Raw genomic sequence first — 15,695 nt, forward strand, 5'->3', positions numbered from 1 at the left:
CCCCCATTATGCACAAATCCTCCCATTCTTCCTCACTTATCTATTTCCTCTCTCTCTAAGCTAATATATCTCTCGCCTCTCTCTAGAGAGAGCTCCACCGGTGGAGAACCGGGCGGCCGGAAAAATTGAAACCCCCAAAACGTTAACCTCCTCACCCTTAGACCGAAACCGAGCCGCAAATCCCCTACAAACGCCTCCTCCGACGTAGATCTAGGAAATAAACCTCGAGTTTTTTTTACCTTTTTTCGCGAGACCGTTCGTTCTCCGACGACCGCTCTTCGAGGCTTTTGGCTTTGTGGTTGATGCTTCGTCTCTGTTTTTTTGTTATGTATTGGCTTGCTCGATTTTCTGTGTTGACTCTTGGGTTTGTGTTTCTCGATGATCTTGCTTTGTTTTTTTGGTTACTATTCTTGTTGTGGTTTTGTTGTGATGGTTATATTTTCTTATGATGCTTTGTATTTGATGTTGGCCCCTTTGGTTCTGTTGTTGTGATGATGGTTTTCTGTTCCACTGTGGGTTTCTTGTTCTCGGTCCCCTTTTGCATGGCCTCACTGGGGGCTTTTATAGCCTCGGTGTTGGCCGTTCTGGTTCCGAAATAAGGGGCTCGTTCCCCTCAACGTTAACGTGGTTGGCCGGCTATCCCGGGATGGGTCAGTATCGGGAATCTCGGCCGGAAAATCTGGCTGTTCGGCGTTGCTTGCTTGACCCCTTGAATCCCTCCTGTGCGGCGCTGACTTGCCTGACTAGAGGTTTGCAAACCCTTAACTATCCCGAGCTAGTTCAAGCCCCAAACAAGTCAGACCCATTGGACTTATTGGACCCTGTAACAAAATGAAAATGAAAAATAAAATTAATAATAATAAAAATAAAAAAGTAAATAAATAAACAATAATATATATATATATATATAAATATTTTCCAAAAGTCTATATAATATATATTTTCAAAAGTATTTTAAAATTATATATTATATATTTTTAAAAAATGTTTTCAAAATTATATAGTTTTCAAAAATATTTTTAAAACTATATACTATATAATTTTTCAAAATGATTTCAAAATTATATAATATATATATGTTTTCAAAATATTTTTTTAAAACTATATATATTTACAAAATGTTTAAAAAAAACTATATAATATATATATTTTTTCAAAAATGTTTTAAAAAATATATATTATATTTATTTTTAAAATATTTTAAAAATTATATATAAATATTTTTAAACATATTTTCAAAATTATATATTATATGTGTGTTTTTTTAAAAATGTTTTCAAACTATATACAATATATATAAAAAATAAAATAAAATAAAATAAAAATAAAATAATTTCGGGCGAAAATTGAGTGTCTACAGGTTACATGTGATGTCGAGTTGCCGAGCCACGATCCAGCAGCCATTTTGTTTTAGTGGACCCAGGTCACATCCATTCTTTAAATACAACGAGACTGTGGACTTATGGGACTTAATGGACTAAAAGGAAATAGGGTTTTACTTTGCTAGCAGCCTATATATATATATATCATTCTCTTTGTCACACATCTTTAAGCCGCATTAGGGTTTTCAATTATCAGCCTTCAGTTTTCTTTTTACAAGTTTCTTCATTTTTTGCCGATTCATGGATAGAATCGAGACTGTTTTTTTTTTTGTAATTTAAAAACAGGGCTGGAGTTTGGCTCCTTCACTAAATCAAAACTGTGTCATGAAGATGAATGCAGCGCCTTAGATCAACATCTTTCAGCCTCCATCCCAAATTCCTCTACGATGGATATACATCTGGTGGATTTTATCGGGCAACGCTGGTACATCTCTCTCTCTCTCTCTCTCTCTCTCTCTCTCTTGAAAGTAAAAATGATTCTCGAGTAGTAATTCAGGCAGCCTTATTGCCTCAAATCATCATGGCAATAAAGGTGTTAAACTGCTCGGATACTGAATATTGCTTTTCATCTTCAGTCTTGCTGAGATTTATTGATGAAGCTGGACTAGTAAGCTTTAAGCACATTATCTCTTATCGTTGATTTCTATTCAGTGGTGTTCTTTATGAAAGTGAATTTTGAGATGATAATGATTAATTATTGTTTATCGAAAAGAAATTTGGAGATTCAAAAAAAAACTATCTTATTGAAAAAACAGAAGGAACAAATTAAGAGAATTCAATTAGTGAAACTGGAGATGAACATACGAACCATTCAATCGAAATTACAGAGGGAACAAACTAATAGAAGATAGATTATATCTACGATTTACAAAATAATATTAGTATAAACTACTTTTTAGTATTTAAATTATTACTTTTGTTTTATTTTTACATTTAGATTTTATTTTAAAAAAAATATATTTGATATTTAGTTTAAGTTTTAATATAATCCTCATCTTTAAAAATTTAACTGAAAACTTAAAAATTTAAAGAAAAACTTAACGGCACTACTAGTGTAGAATTATTTTCCATTTTTTAAAATTTCACATGTGTTTCTATTATCTATATATCACCATTACACGTGGAAATTTAGATTTAAGGGATCGTTCGATAAACTCATTAACATCTAATATTTCTCCTATTATTGGTGGCTTGTTAGACGCCACCGTCACAAGTAATGAATTTCTGGCACACACAAATGTTACCAAAGCATGTAAACAATCTGCCATTGTCGGAGTGTCTTCTAGCATGTCTTTTCCGTTCGAAGTTGGGAATGCTAGACCTAGACCAAAAACTAGAACCGTCGTTGCTCCGATCGTGAATCGACGTCAGTTTAGTTCTCCACTGTTCCAACTTTAATCGAAGCCCTTTGATGCTTTTATCGTTTAAACTCCACCCTAATATGGAACTCTCGCAATCATCGAATCTGTTTCGGTGCATCTTTTTTGCCATAGATGCTGACACTTCTAACGGCGATCAACCTATTTCTTAATCAATCCAAGCTTTCACCCCAATTGTTCTTCTTGGAGCCTAGGTGTATGACCCAATCAGTGATTAAGTTTCCCGATGGGGAAATTTATCATGGAGTCTCCCCTAGAAATCATGGACCCCCTGTCGTCGCCGCCATTAACGACTGACCCACCGTTGATAATCGAGGAACCCTTTGTGGGTATCTTAGACTACAGAACGGAAGGAAAAACTGAACTCTAGTCGCTCTCGGTTTCGGAGCTTCGGTTTACTAAATGAACCAGGCAAAGGACTAGGGTTTTCACCGTCGTTGCTTTTTGTCGTGCTGGAAATTAGGTACTCTTGTTTGCCCATTAAATGCTTGTACCCAATCGCCGATGATCCCATTTGAAGATACAATGGCATGCTCCTCTTCGAGCTATCAATCAACGTCACCTTGATGTTCAATATCCCTTGCAGTCGACCTGATGGTCTCCAAATCTGAAGTGGGAGGTCCAATCTTTAATATTTCTTTAAAAGGGGAAAGTTTTATTTGCTAGAGTACTTTAAACGGGGATTTTTTTTAGTTCAATTAATGATACTTTCGTTTGTTGGTTCGACGATCCATCGCTTACATAATCTCTTTGGTTTTGGTTTTTTCTTTTCTTTTCTTTTCTTTTGACGGTCAGAGTACTCTTTTTGTTAGGGCTTCTTTAAACTAAATTTGGGCAAGTGTTTTTTTTAGCTTTAGCGAAGCATGATCATGTAGATCACTGTTGTTATCTTTATGTGTATTTATTTTCTTATAAAGTAACTTCCATTAATAAATAAAAAAACTGATGATAAGTTGATAATAAATAATAGCAAAATCTGATTTGATTTAAAAATAAAAAAATGAATTTTGAATCAATTAGACTATATTATTTAATTTTTAATCAATTTGAATAAGTAATTTATTTTTTGAGGAATTTCAATAATTTGAATAAATTTAATAAAAATTGATGTAAATACACTTTGACTCTTATCAATTTTGAAAATGACTAATTTGATCTTACTCATAAAAATTTAAAAAATTATAAATAAAAATAATTTTCAAATTTTATTAAAAAATCATATACAAATATTATAATATAATTTCAAAATTAAACTTATGGTATTAAAAATATCTTGATTTTCTCTTGTTTTGTATTAAAAGAGTTTTCAAATATACATTGTTCCAAGGGTTATTATTTCATGTACAGATAATGAAATAAAATATTTGACAAACGACCTATTTAAATGCCACCTAACACAACAATAACATTAGAAGGCTGCTTGCAAGATATTTTTTTCCTGCTGCCTATGCATGAGATAATAATCCTTCTTTCAAATTTGTCTTCTCTAACTCCAAAGTTAATCATATTATTAAAGAGGTTTAAATTTAACTTGTTTATTATTTTTAATCTAATTAATAAACTTTTTTTAAAACTCAATTTTATTTAAAATTTATTTACTTTGACTCGATTAAAAAAGATAAATTACACATTTAGTATCTAAACTCTTCTTTCGTTTTGGTATCAATTTTTTTTCTTCCAAAATCATACCTAAGGTTTAGTTTAAGTTTCATTTTGGTACCATTCCATTAAAAACTTAACAATAATGTTAACGTATCATGATAAGGTAATGTCATGCCATCATTGAAAAAATAAAAAATGTCACATCAGTAGTTATGTTAATTTTTTAATGGCGATGTACCAAAATGAAACCTAAACTAAATGTTAGATATGGTGTTGGAAAATAAATAAAGTTTAAGTTCTAAAATAAAACAAAAATAATAATTAGATACTAAACGTGTAGTTTACCCTTAAAAGAATTCAGATTATGTTAAGATATTAAAAGAAGATTAGTCACTTGATTCAATTAAGTGTATATATTGTGGAGAGTTTATCTTGGAAAATTATGCATAAGCACCAACACAGCAGGGGCAGCAGTATAAATGTTAACACAAATGAAGTTGGTCCTATGTGGAATTCATTTCGTAACCAATACTAAAACTAGGGCTGTAAACAAATCGAGTGTTGTTCGAGTATTGTTGAACTCGATTCAATCTGAAAATTTTAAAGTTGTGATTGACTTGATTCGAAAGTTCATGAGTTTAAAATTTTCGAGCTCGAATCGAAATAAAAAAATTGAAGCTCTATTCAAGCTTGAAAAAACTTGAACTCAAAACATTCTCATACTTAACTCAATTGAAACTTAAACTCGAGTTCAAACCTAAACCTTAAAAAAAAAACAACATATAAATGTTAATATTATTAATAATTTAATTTTAAAATTACAAATGTTAATATTTTTCGAGTTACTCGTGAGCTTTTCAAGTCGGGTATCAAGTAGTTCAATTCAATTCATTAAGAACTCGCTTCAAGTTCAAACTTGAATCAAGTCCATTTAATTTAAATGTTATCAAACTCAAATAATTCGTGGCTACCTCATCTCAATTAAAGCACTAACTAAAAACCTAAATGCAAAGCAAAAGGCAAACAAAGGGCCGTTGTTGTAAGTTCAAAGTTGGAACCCACTCCCCCACCCTCTCCAACTCCTACAACATACTGTTGTTATAATGGACACAGCTCATGCAATTTCGCACTTTATATTATCCTTTACCTCTAGTAATTATACTACATATCCATATTCAGACAACATTCCATGTATTAGTAAAAAATACATCAAAACATTTGACAATACAGAGAAATTAAGATTCGTTTACATAATATAAATTTATTTCTTATTATATGTTTTTAGAATTGTTAAATAATTAAAATTAATAAAAATAAATAAGAAACTTTTACAAAAAAAATTAAAAAAAATAATCTCAATTATTAATTTTTACTTAAATTGTAGAAGTATACAACTAAAATCTTTACATTATTTCTCTATGTATATAAAGGTATGTCGAGAAAGGACTAAACATGAGCAGAGAATAGATGCGTGCAGTGCAAGCAAAAGTAGGAAAATCGTTTTGCTCTAAAGGAGATAAAAATATGATAGTGGAGAATGACTATGAATATGGCTCTCGCAGCTAGTAAATGACAAATGTGTCATCACGCATATATAAATATATGATATAAAATAATAATATTTAATATATCTTGACTCAAATGATAATATATTTAAATATATGGAAAATAAATTTATTTAATTTTATTTTAATAATATATTAATTTATAAAAAATATAGGAAAATATAACTTTTAAAGAGAGAAGTGGGATTTGCTTTTAAATTATTTTAAAGGAGGATTCCTCTTTAAAAAAAGAAAGAAGAGAAAACTTTAAATTTGTGGAGTAGGTGTTGAGTTGAGTCTGAATGGAGCGTTCCAACAAGTCCAAGTGCATGAAAATGAACCCCTGCAATTGCTATAAAAGTGCCAGATGGTTTGGAGAATTAACCTAATTAAGCAAGAGTGAGTGTTGAGAGATGGAGTGGAGGCAATGCTATTTGGATGTGATTTTGGTGCCACTAAGCATTCTCCTCACCATTGCTTATCATTGCTGGTTATGGCTTAAGGTTCGGACTCACCCTCTCACCACCATCATCGGAACAAACGCTGCCGGACGACGATTCTGGGTCTCTGACATCATCAAGGTATTCATCCCCATCATTTTTATTCATGCATTATATCTGATCATCTAACCTATCATCCTTAAAGAGAAGCGTTGCTAAATTTGCATGAAATGTCGATTCAATTTTAGGTAAGTTAATATTGTTATTGTTCTATTGTTCATTAAAAAGTAATTTAAAACATGTTTAAATGTATATTATCTCTCTGTTTAAGAATTTAGATGATTTGAATAATTTAAACGTTGTATAAAAATATTATTGATAAAGATGAGTAAACTATCACAAACCGATAATAAATAAATATAAAAATACATAAATTTACGTAAAAATAAAAAAATATAAATATTTAAGAAAATTTAATACCGTGAAAATTATATAATAATTCTTTAAACCTTATATATATATATATATATTTGTATGAATATAAATTCTCATTTTCTTCAAATTATTTATTCACTAAAAAATCGTATCACATATTTTTTAAATCATAACATGAATTTTAAACCATAAACTCTAATAAAAAGTACAGTATTGATGAGTGATATCATTTTTTTAATTTGACAATATGAGACAAATGGTGTGTTTTATTATTACCGACAAGAGTTAGTGGTTTTGTCGTGGCTTTAATCTTTAAGTCCATTCACAAAGCACAATTAAATAAATCAAAAGGCTCAAACAATTAGCATCTTAATTCTCTCCTCTAATTAATTATATTAAAAAAAATATCAGTAGCACTACTTGATTTAAATGCATTGCCTATTGCCACTTCCAAGAAGAACAAGAGTACGAGATAATGATTATAATATTAGATTATACTTGCGGTGTTTGTCATGGATGTAGTCATGATATTGCCATTATAAATATTACAAACGTTAATTAATATATATCGATTGTTGTGGACGTAGTTAGTTTCTTAAAAATTATAGATATGATTAAGTACCATAGCAACTTTAAAAATTATTATAATATATTCAATAATATGATAGTGACATGCATGCAGGACAACGAGAAAAAGAACATCCTGGCGGTCCAAACGCTTCGAAACTCCATAATGGGATCGACCCTAATGGCCACAACATCGATCCTGCTATGCGCTGGGCTAGCATCCGTCATCAGCAGCACTTACAGCGTCAAGAAGCCGCTTGACGATTCCATATTCGGTGCCCACGGGGAGGTGATGGTGGCAATCAAGTACGTGACGATCCTAACCATTTTCCTCTTCTCGTTTTTGTGCCACTCTTTGTCCATCAGGTTCATAAACCAGGTGAACATCCTTATCAACACTTCCCAAGACCCCGCCTCCGTCGTCGGCCCCGACTACCTGTCGGAGCTGCTTGAAAAAGGGTTCATCTTGAACACTGTCGGCAACAGGCTCTTCTACGCTGCACTTCCCCTCCTGCTATGGATCTTTGGGCCTGTGCTTGTTTTCTTCTGCTCCGTCACTATGCTCTCTTTGCTTTACAATCTTGACTTTGTGTTTAGGAGAAACAAGCCAATGGAGGTTGGATGTGACTGTGAATCAGTGTAATTATACTAAGATAGATATAAGCTAATGCCTTCTTGCTTTGTGGTGCGTGTGATATTATATGAAAGTGTATTATTTTAATAGTTACACTCTCGTGTAATTATAAGTGAAGTGTTTCATCGACAAAAATCTTAATTATTTATATTATATTGGATATTATAAATAATAATAAGGGTCATTATGATTGTATATATTTGTAAAAATCATGAAATAATAATAGTTTTGTTATCCTTCCTTGTAAATATTTCTATGTGAGCAACAACTCTATCTATCAAAGTTTATGAAAAAAATCCTTCTATTAATTGAAGTTTTTAGAGTTTCATATCCTCTAATTAATCATAATCCTTTTACAAAACTACTGATAGACCTATGAGTTCTATTAGGGTCAAATTTATTCTCAAGACGATTGTATTTATTTGTCTGCTCTGCATACCTACGAATAGTAATATTGACAATAAGTATGACATCAACACGTAATAAGGATTAATATATAAACCCTCATGCTAAAGAGAATGAGATAACTTTTTAAATTGTTCATCTTCTTCTGTACATTTCTTTTTCATCGATCCTCTTTCACTTCCATCACTATAAACTATAGTTACAGTCTCTCGTCCAAATCAAAGGGAATGAATTATTTATAGCCGACACATAACACATTATTATCATTAATAACAAAGATTTAAAATCATCCTCTTTTTTATTGTTTTATTAATAATTAAATCTAATACTAATTCATTATGGAATTGGGATGAAAGATAGTCTTTTCAAAAGAATATTCATTCAACATTATAGTATATTAGATATTTCTTATCTTAAATCTTAATTAAATTTTATCCTTTAAAATAATTAATTCAAGCTCAATGCTTTCTAAAAAACCCATAACTTTATAACATCGGATTAGGGTACGCGGAGTTTATATCAAATGCTTATCCTAATAACACCACGCATGCCTATCACTAGTAAACTGGCATTTACATGGATACAATTTCACCAACAATTACTCCTCGTGCTATAACTTATATGATTCGGACTTATTCCACAGCTCAACGGTTAAGCCGCCATATCGTGAACATGTATTATATGAATTGTTAGATCCATTTATGAGATTATGATGGCAAGAGGACAAACATAGAAGTTGAGCATCTAATAATAAATATTAAAAAAAAGAATTGAATTGTAAGAGTAAACAAAAATAAACCAATTCACTTGTAAATTATTTATTTTTACTACGTTTAACAATCTAATGAATATATAAAAAAGTTATTACGTAATAAAAGAATAAATATATGAGAATAAAAAAATATTATGTCAGCATCGCTGTTAATTTTTTAACTATAAAGACCAAAACAGAAATAAACATAACATTAAGTGATTTTAGAAAATAATAATAATAGTCAAATGACTAAAACAGAAATGAAGTAAGAAGTGGGTGACTAAAGAAGTAATTTACTCTTTTTTAATTTAACGTGGAATTCTAAATTTTGATGTCCTCTTACCTTGATTCAACTACAACTCTGGATGGCTCCACTCGTGCGGCGAAAATGACCCACCAACACCACAGATGTTCCTCTACATAGCATAGGACAAGGGTTCTTGCATCGTTTTGCGTCATCAAATCACTAAAGAGCTTGGGAGAAATGGAGGACATAATTGAGACAAGGCATGCCTTGTGTTTCTAAAAATCTATAAAGATCTCTGCTCTGCTATGCCTCCACCATAGTTGTTTTTGTTTTTCAACACCCTTGTCCTCCGGCATGGCCAATGGCCAAGGCTTGCGTATATGGCACAAAGTGCATTATTCTTCATTTTGACTCCACTTTAAACCCATTTCTTTTTCTTATGGAAAGCCCATGTCATTCTTTTTTTCATTTGTCTCCATTAATCTTAAAGTATCTCATCCATTAATGTCATGTTTGATAAGATGTATATTACTCCAGTTTTCAAAATTCTTACTTTTTTTTACATGAGGTTAATGTTCTCATACATCTCTAAGACATGACATACATTAATGTGATGGATATCTAGGTTACCCTCTCTGTAAACTCTTTTGTAACAGAAACAAAGTTGATGTCTTTCTGTATTCAATCACATCTCAGAGATCAACGGATGAGATGTATTTAGGACTGAACTGTCTGACTCTGCTTTCTTTTTCTTTTATCAGCAATAACGCATAATCAAACCACATGGCCAATAAAGTATATGTAAAACTGTAGATAGTGATTGAATGATTTATTTTCTCCAAGTTGGAAACTTTGAATTGGACAAAGTGCGAATCTTGCAAAACAGAAAGATACAAAAGAAAGTCATTTTTTTTTTCAAATAAAAAATAATTTTTTTCTGTTTTCTTTAGTTCCTCAAGACTTTTTTCAGATTTCCATAGCTACTACTGGAGCTGGATCTGGATCTGGATCTGGAACTCTTTCTCCCATATCTTCTCATTACACTGCATTTTCAACCAATCCCTTGCCCAAAAGGTACTTGTGCTCCTCTTGATCACTTCATTGTTGTGGGTTCATTCTTTTTTCACCAGTTTCATTCATTTTCCTGAGTTTATAGTAATAATTTATCCCTTTTTTTTTACCCCATTTGTTCATTTTTTCAGTATTTATTGTTCAATCCTATTGCATTTGAATCACATCTGCAAACCCTCAATTTGTTCTATTTGCTTCCCTCACTTCAATCAGCTTATTAGATTGCTGAAGTTGACTTGCAGGATTCTGCTGTACGAACCAATGCATCAAATCTCTGCTTAATCTTTGCATTTGTTAACATGATTTATGTGTATGTCTGTGTGTTACTCAAAATAACAGTAGGGTCCCTGTATTACATTTGAAACGTGCTTTTTAAGGTTGGTTGAGCATACTTGTTTGTTGTCTTGTATCCATTAATTCGATGCTGTCTTTGTCCACCATTTGCCCTTTTCTGATTAGGGTCTGATTCCAAAAAAAAAAACTTTAATTGCATGCAGTAAAAGGTCTCTTTAAAGTCAACGGTTCGGGAGCAATAAGATGGCGAAGTTAAGGGGAGTGAGTGATGCTTTGAGATGCTGATCATGTTGCCTTCAATATAGATGAAGGCAACTCCTGCGTGGCACTGGCAGCTAAATGTAAAGGATATTCCCATCATGTCTGGTTCAAGAAAGAGGCCTGTGTGGATTATTGTATTGGTGAATTTCGTGATCTTGTTCCTGATTGCTGCGTACGTTTACCCTCCGACGACTTCAGTCGCCTGCTTCGTGTTTTCTTCCACGGACTGTACTTTGACTTTCCGCAAGCAGCCGCCGGCTCCAAAAGTTCCTGCTAGGGAATTAACTGACGGCGAGACAATCTCTCAGGTTGTAATTAGTGAAATCCTAAGGACACCTCCTGTTGAATCCAACAATCCAAAAATAGCTTTCCTGTTTTTGACTCCAGGGACACTCCCTTTTGAGGCATTGTGGGCTAAGTTCTTTCAGGTAAGACTTCTTTCCTCGCTCATCATTCGGCTATGTTTTAGTAAGTATTTCCAATCTATGTGGGTGCCTTAGTTTTCAGTAGGCAAACCAGTTATATCAAAACGTGGATATACCGATATATGCCTTTGCCAGGGGATTGGATTATACACACTACACTAAATTGTATTGAAAATCACATTTATTTAATTTTATTTCCTGCAGGGCCATGAGGGTAGATTTTCTGTTTATGTTCATGCTTCGAAAGAAAAGCCAGTACATACAAGTCAGTATTTTAAGGGTCGAGACATTCACAGTGAATCGGTAGGTGGAACTAATCATTTTATACATCGTTATATTTAGGAATATCACATTAAGCTACTGAAAAGTTTGCATCCAAAATGTCGAGATATTCGTGATGGAAACTTACTCCGAGAGGGTCTGCACATGTAATTTCTGCTTGAATATCACCTAAAGAAACAGCTTTAAAAATGCAGGTGGTTTGGGGGAAAATTTCCATGGTTGATGCCGAGCGGAGACTGTTGGCGCAAGCACTTTTAGACCCTGATAACCAGCAGTTTGTGTTGCTGTCAGAAAGGTAATCGAGGTATAGGATTTCATTTCTTAATATTTCTCTTGATAATTAGTTATCTGAAGTTTTCCCTTTCTTTAAACCTTCTTCTACAGTTGCATACCATTACAGAACTTTGACTACGTCTACAACTACTTGACGCTCACTAATGTCAGCTTTATCGACTGGTAACCGACATTGAACTCGTCTGTTTTATCCCGTCATGTAACATACTGTGAAGCCTTTATATTTGTTGTAAATATCGAGGTTGTAATCTACTTTTCCTGCGTTTGATCTTCTCTCATCAGTTTTGTGGATCTTGGTCCACATGGATCTGGGAGGTATTCAGAGCATATGATGCCCGAAGTCGAAAGGAAGGATTTTCGGAAAGGCTCACAGGTAAATCCTTTTACCGTAACAATGTGGCTTTGAGCATATAGCATTGATATTTCATTTCAGAACTTGTGGGTAAGTTTTTGTATGCATATATGTTTAGCTATCACCAGTCCTTGTAGTTGGCATACGTTAGAACAGCGCTGTCAAATCTGTCGATTGATAATATGACTCGGAGCTCGGTACTCAATATATCGAAATCCTGGATCCTCCATTGGGTCATCCAGGTTTGAGACAATAGATAACTGTGGTCAACAATATTCTGGGATTTGCTTTGTGCATCAATGAAACAATCAGCGTTTCTGTGATTATAAATGTGCTAATTTTTCTGTATTTTGATGCTAATAAATCGGTTCCGGTTCGTATTTAATTTCAGTGGTTCTCGTTGAAACGGCAGCATGCTATAATAGTCATGGCAGACAGCCTATATTACACAAAGTTTAAGTATTACTGCAAGGTAATCTGCTTATTGGAGTTACCATTTCTGCTACATATATGGTGTTTTGGAAAACTGATGCATGTTATATTAACGTACATGTTATGTTTGTCACGACAGCCGAACATGGAAGGCCGCAACTGCTACGCAGACGAGCATTACTTGCCGACTTTTTTTAATGTCGGTACATCAAACTTGTTTACTCTGCCTGTATCAATAATACTTGCCTTGATTCTGATGTATGATTTATGTGTGCATGCTTACATACAGATGATTGATCCCGGTGGAATAGCGAATTGGTCGGTAACATATGTGGACTGGTCAGAACGGAAATGGCATCCGAAATCGTTTAAGCCTGAGGATATTACATTGGAGTTCCTCAAGAACCTTACGGTACATTATTACGGATTTACGGTACATATATGATCCGCCGATGTGGTGGTAGTATAGATTTAAGGAAGAAACTCATCGTGTGTTTTTGCAGGTCATTGACGACATCGTACATATCACAAGTGATTCAAAGGTAAAGATGTTATTTATTTTGGTTTTCTTTAACCGTCTCAGAATATTCTAATTTTCTAGGGCCGTATATAGAGAAGGAAAATAAACAAATTAATGGACTAATTGCATTATATATCCTTAAAATATGGTTCATATTCTAACTTAGTCATAAACTTCAAAGTAGTAGTATCGTATCCCGGGACGATGCAACCTTATGTGTGGGAGGGGCTGCGAACCCCCCCCCCCCCAAAAAAAAAAAAAAACAAAAACACAAAAGAAATTTATGGTCAATTTTTTTTGAGGTCCCATATTTTTGAAACTAAGAAAATTAAGTATTCTCCTCGATTTTTAGGTCCAATTACTTTTAAGGTCTCTCATAGTTTTGAAACAAGAAATGACCATCCAGCTCAGTTGGTAGAGCACAAAGTTCTTAACCTTGAGGTCGTGGGATCGAGTCCCATAGAGGATATTTCATAATTTGGAGGTCTTCTACGGAAGCTGCTCTCAACCTAGCGTTGGAGGTAGCCTACTATCTTATCTCCCCCTTATCCCATTACATATGAGAACAAAGGACAGCCATTTTTTTTAGTTTTGAAACAAGAAAAATTAATATCTTTTCGGTTTAAATGCTAATTAGGTCCCTATTTATTAGGCAAATTAAGTCAGATCTTTTTTGGTTTAAATACTATTTAGATCCTTGTTAATTTCAAATTTTATATTGGTAGTTTAATAATTACACGTTGATCCCATTTTGTTATCATTTCTATTTATCCCCTTAAGCTTCATCCTAGTTTCGTTCCTATTGTATCGATTAACTCCTATCAGTGTAACTGTTAGTTTTGGTTCTGAATGTCAGCTCGGATCGTATCGATTAACTTCTTTCATCAGTGTAACCGTTAATTTTAACGTTTAATGGCAGCTCAAAATTAACGAATGAACATATAGAAAATACGTGAATATATGTATCTATGGCACAAAAAAGTTTGTGTTTAATTGAGGTTTGGATGTGGGTGCAGAGGGTGCTTACCGGACCTTGCATGTGGAATGGAATAAAGCGACCTTGTTATTTATTCGCCAGAAAGTTTTATCCGGAAACTTTGGGGAAGTTGATGAACCATTTCTCTAATTATACGACGCCGTCTTTGTAGCCTTTCCTCTTTCTCTGCTGCTCTAATTAAATATTATTATTCTTTGATTGGATGAGCAGACTCAGATCAACGATAATAGGATCACGAATTTTGATTGAAAGGGGCTTTTGTTTTTGAAGTCTTTTATTCATCAATTATGGCATGCGTGACGTGACATTTAATTCACTAATATATATTCATTCCGACTGTAAATTTTTGGCTTATTTATTAAAAGTTCCTTATATTATCAACCTTATTTAAATTAGTATCGCGATCGTTTTTCGGTTGGGTTCGGAATTGAGTTTCGATGTGAATAAATGGGTAAGAGTAGTCACCGATCATTTTAAAAAAATATGGTACGTCGGACATCATCTTATCTGATCTGCGTTGTATCATAAATGTGTCGGGTTTAAGAGTCGGTTACGGTCAATGAAGGATTAGCACTTTTAAATCGTCATTTCAGTATCAATTAATTTGTCGGTTGTCTTAGTAACGAAAATTTAAAATTAAAATTAAAATTTAAAAGCATTCGATTCGAATTGTTTACCTTTGATCAGTTGAAATTTATCTACAAAATTAAAAATGTTATAGAAAGTAAATAAATAAATAAATATTAAATAAATCAAAAGAAATGAAAATTAAAATTTAAAAAAGGGAAAAACAAGAAGGGAAAAACAAGAAAATTATCAAAAAATTATAAAATAAATAAACAATTAAAAGCAAATCAAATGAAAGATACAATAAAAATACAAATACAAATAAAAATAATAAAGAAAATATTAAATAAACCTCAATAAATAAATAAAATAAGATAAAAAAATAATAAGAGGTAAATAATAATAATAAAAATAAAAATATACATAAGAAATGATAAAAAATATATACGAAATTGGATATAAAAATAAATGAAAACGTTAAAAAAGGACCAATTTGAAAAAAAATGAAATTAGAGAATAAAATTAAAAGGAAAATCAGGAATAAATTCGAATTAAGGGGCAAAATGAATTCTTACAAAGTAGGAGAGACAAAAGGTATTTTACCCTTTTTATCTCAGAAACGCGCGAACCCTAAGCACGGGTCGAGGCGATGGGTAATATAAAACTCCAAAAAAATTCACAAACCCTCATTTCCTCCCTTCTTAAAAAATAAACCCATCTCTCATCCTCTCAATTCTCTCAAACCTGGGCGATATCCGGCCACCACTCCGGTGACCCACCTCGCCGCCGCCATCGGCGACGGCCAAAAAAA

The 15,695-nt window shown here is 32.7% G+C and overlaps 2 protein-coding genes and 1 non-coding gene across 4 annotated transcripts; all 3 read left to right on the forward strand.

Moving 5' to 3' along the window:
• The first annotated feature begins 1,876 nt into the window (after positions 1–1,876).
• Positions 1,877–2,007, forward strand: LOC120162574. The gene has a single exon (XR_005519557.1). It is a non-coding gene; the product is annotated as a small nucleolar RNA snoR77 (small nucleolar RNA).
• A 4,267-nt stretch (positions 2,008–6,274) lies between these two features.
• On the forward strand, positions 6,275–8,105 carry LOC120161605. Its single transcript, XM_039171829.1, has 2 exons — positions 6,275–6,488; positions 7,465–8,105. The coding sequence occupies exons 1-2, from the start codon at positions 6,321–6,323 to the stop codon at positions 7,990–7,992; spliced, it is 696 nt and encodes a 231-aa protein (XP_039027760.1). The 5' UTR covers positions 6,275–6,320; the 3' UTR covers positions 7,993–8,105.
• Positions 8,106–10,288: 2,183 nt separating this feature from the next.
• Positions 10,289–14,565, forward strand: LOC120161835 (glycosyltransferase BC10-like). 2 transcript variants are annotated; one of them, XM_039172041.1, is made up of 11 exons: positions 10,289–10,463; positions 10,920–11,443; positions 11,645–11,743; positions 11,917–12,017; positions 12,107–12,178; positions 12,299–12,389; positions 12,760–12,840; positions 12,940–12,999; positions 13,090–13,212; positions 13,304–13,342; positions 14,337–14,565. In XM_039172041.1, exons 2-11 carry the CDS (start codon positions 11,060–11,062, stop codon positions 14,466–14,468), a joined length of 1,182 nt encoding a protein of 393 aa, XP_039027972.1. In that variant the 5' UTR covers positions 10,289–10,463; positions 10,920–11,059; the 3' UTR covers positions 14,469–14,565. The 2 variants fall into 2 exon arrangements, with proteins under 2 accessions (XP_039027972.1, XP_039027973.1); XM_039172042.1 differs by having other exon boundaries at positions 10,958–11,443.
• Positions 14,566–15,695: the final 1,130 nt, after the last annotated feature.

Source organism: Hibiscus syriacus, unplaced genomic scaffold, assembly GCF_006381635.1.
Source record: "Hibiscus syriacus cultivar Baekdansim isolate YM2019G1 unplaced genomic scaffold, ASM638163v2 tig00111402_pilon, whole genome shotgun sequence".
Lineage (NCBI taxonomy): Eukaryota > Viridiplantae > Streptophyta > Magnoliopsida > Malvales > Malvaceae > Hibiscus > Hibiscus syriacus.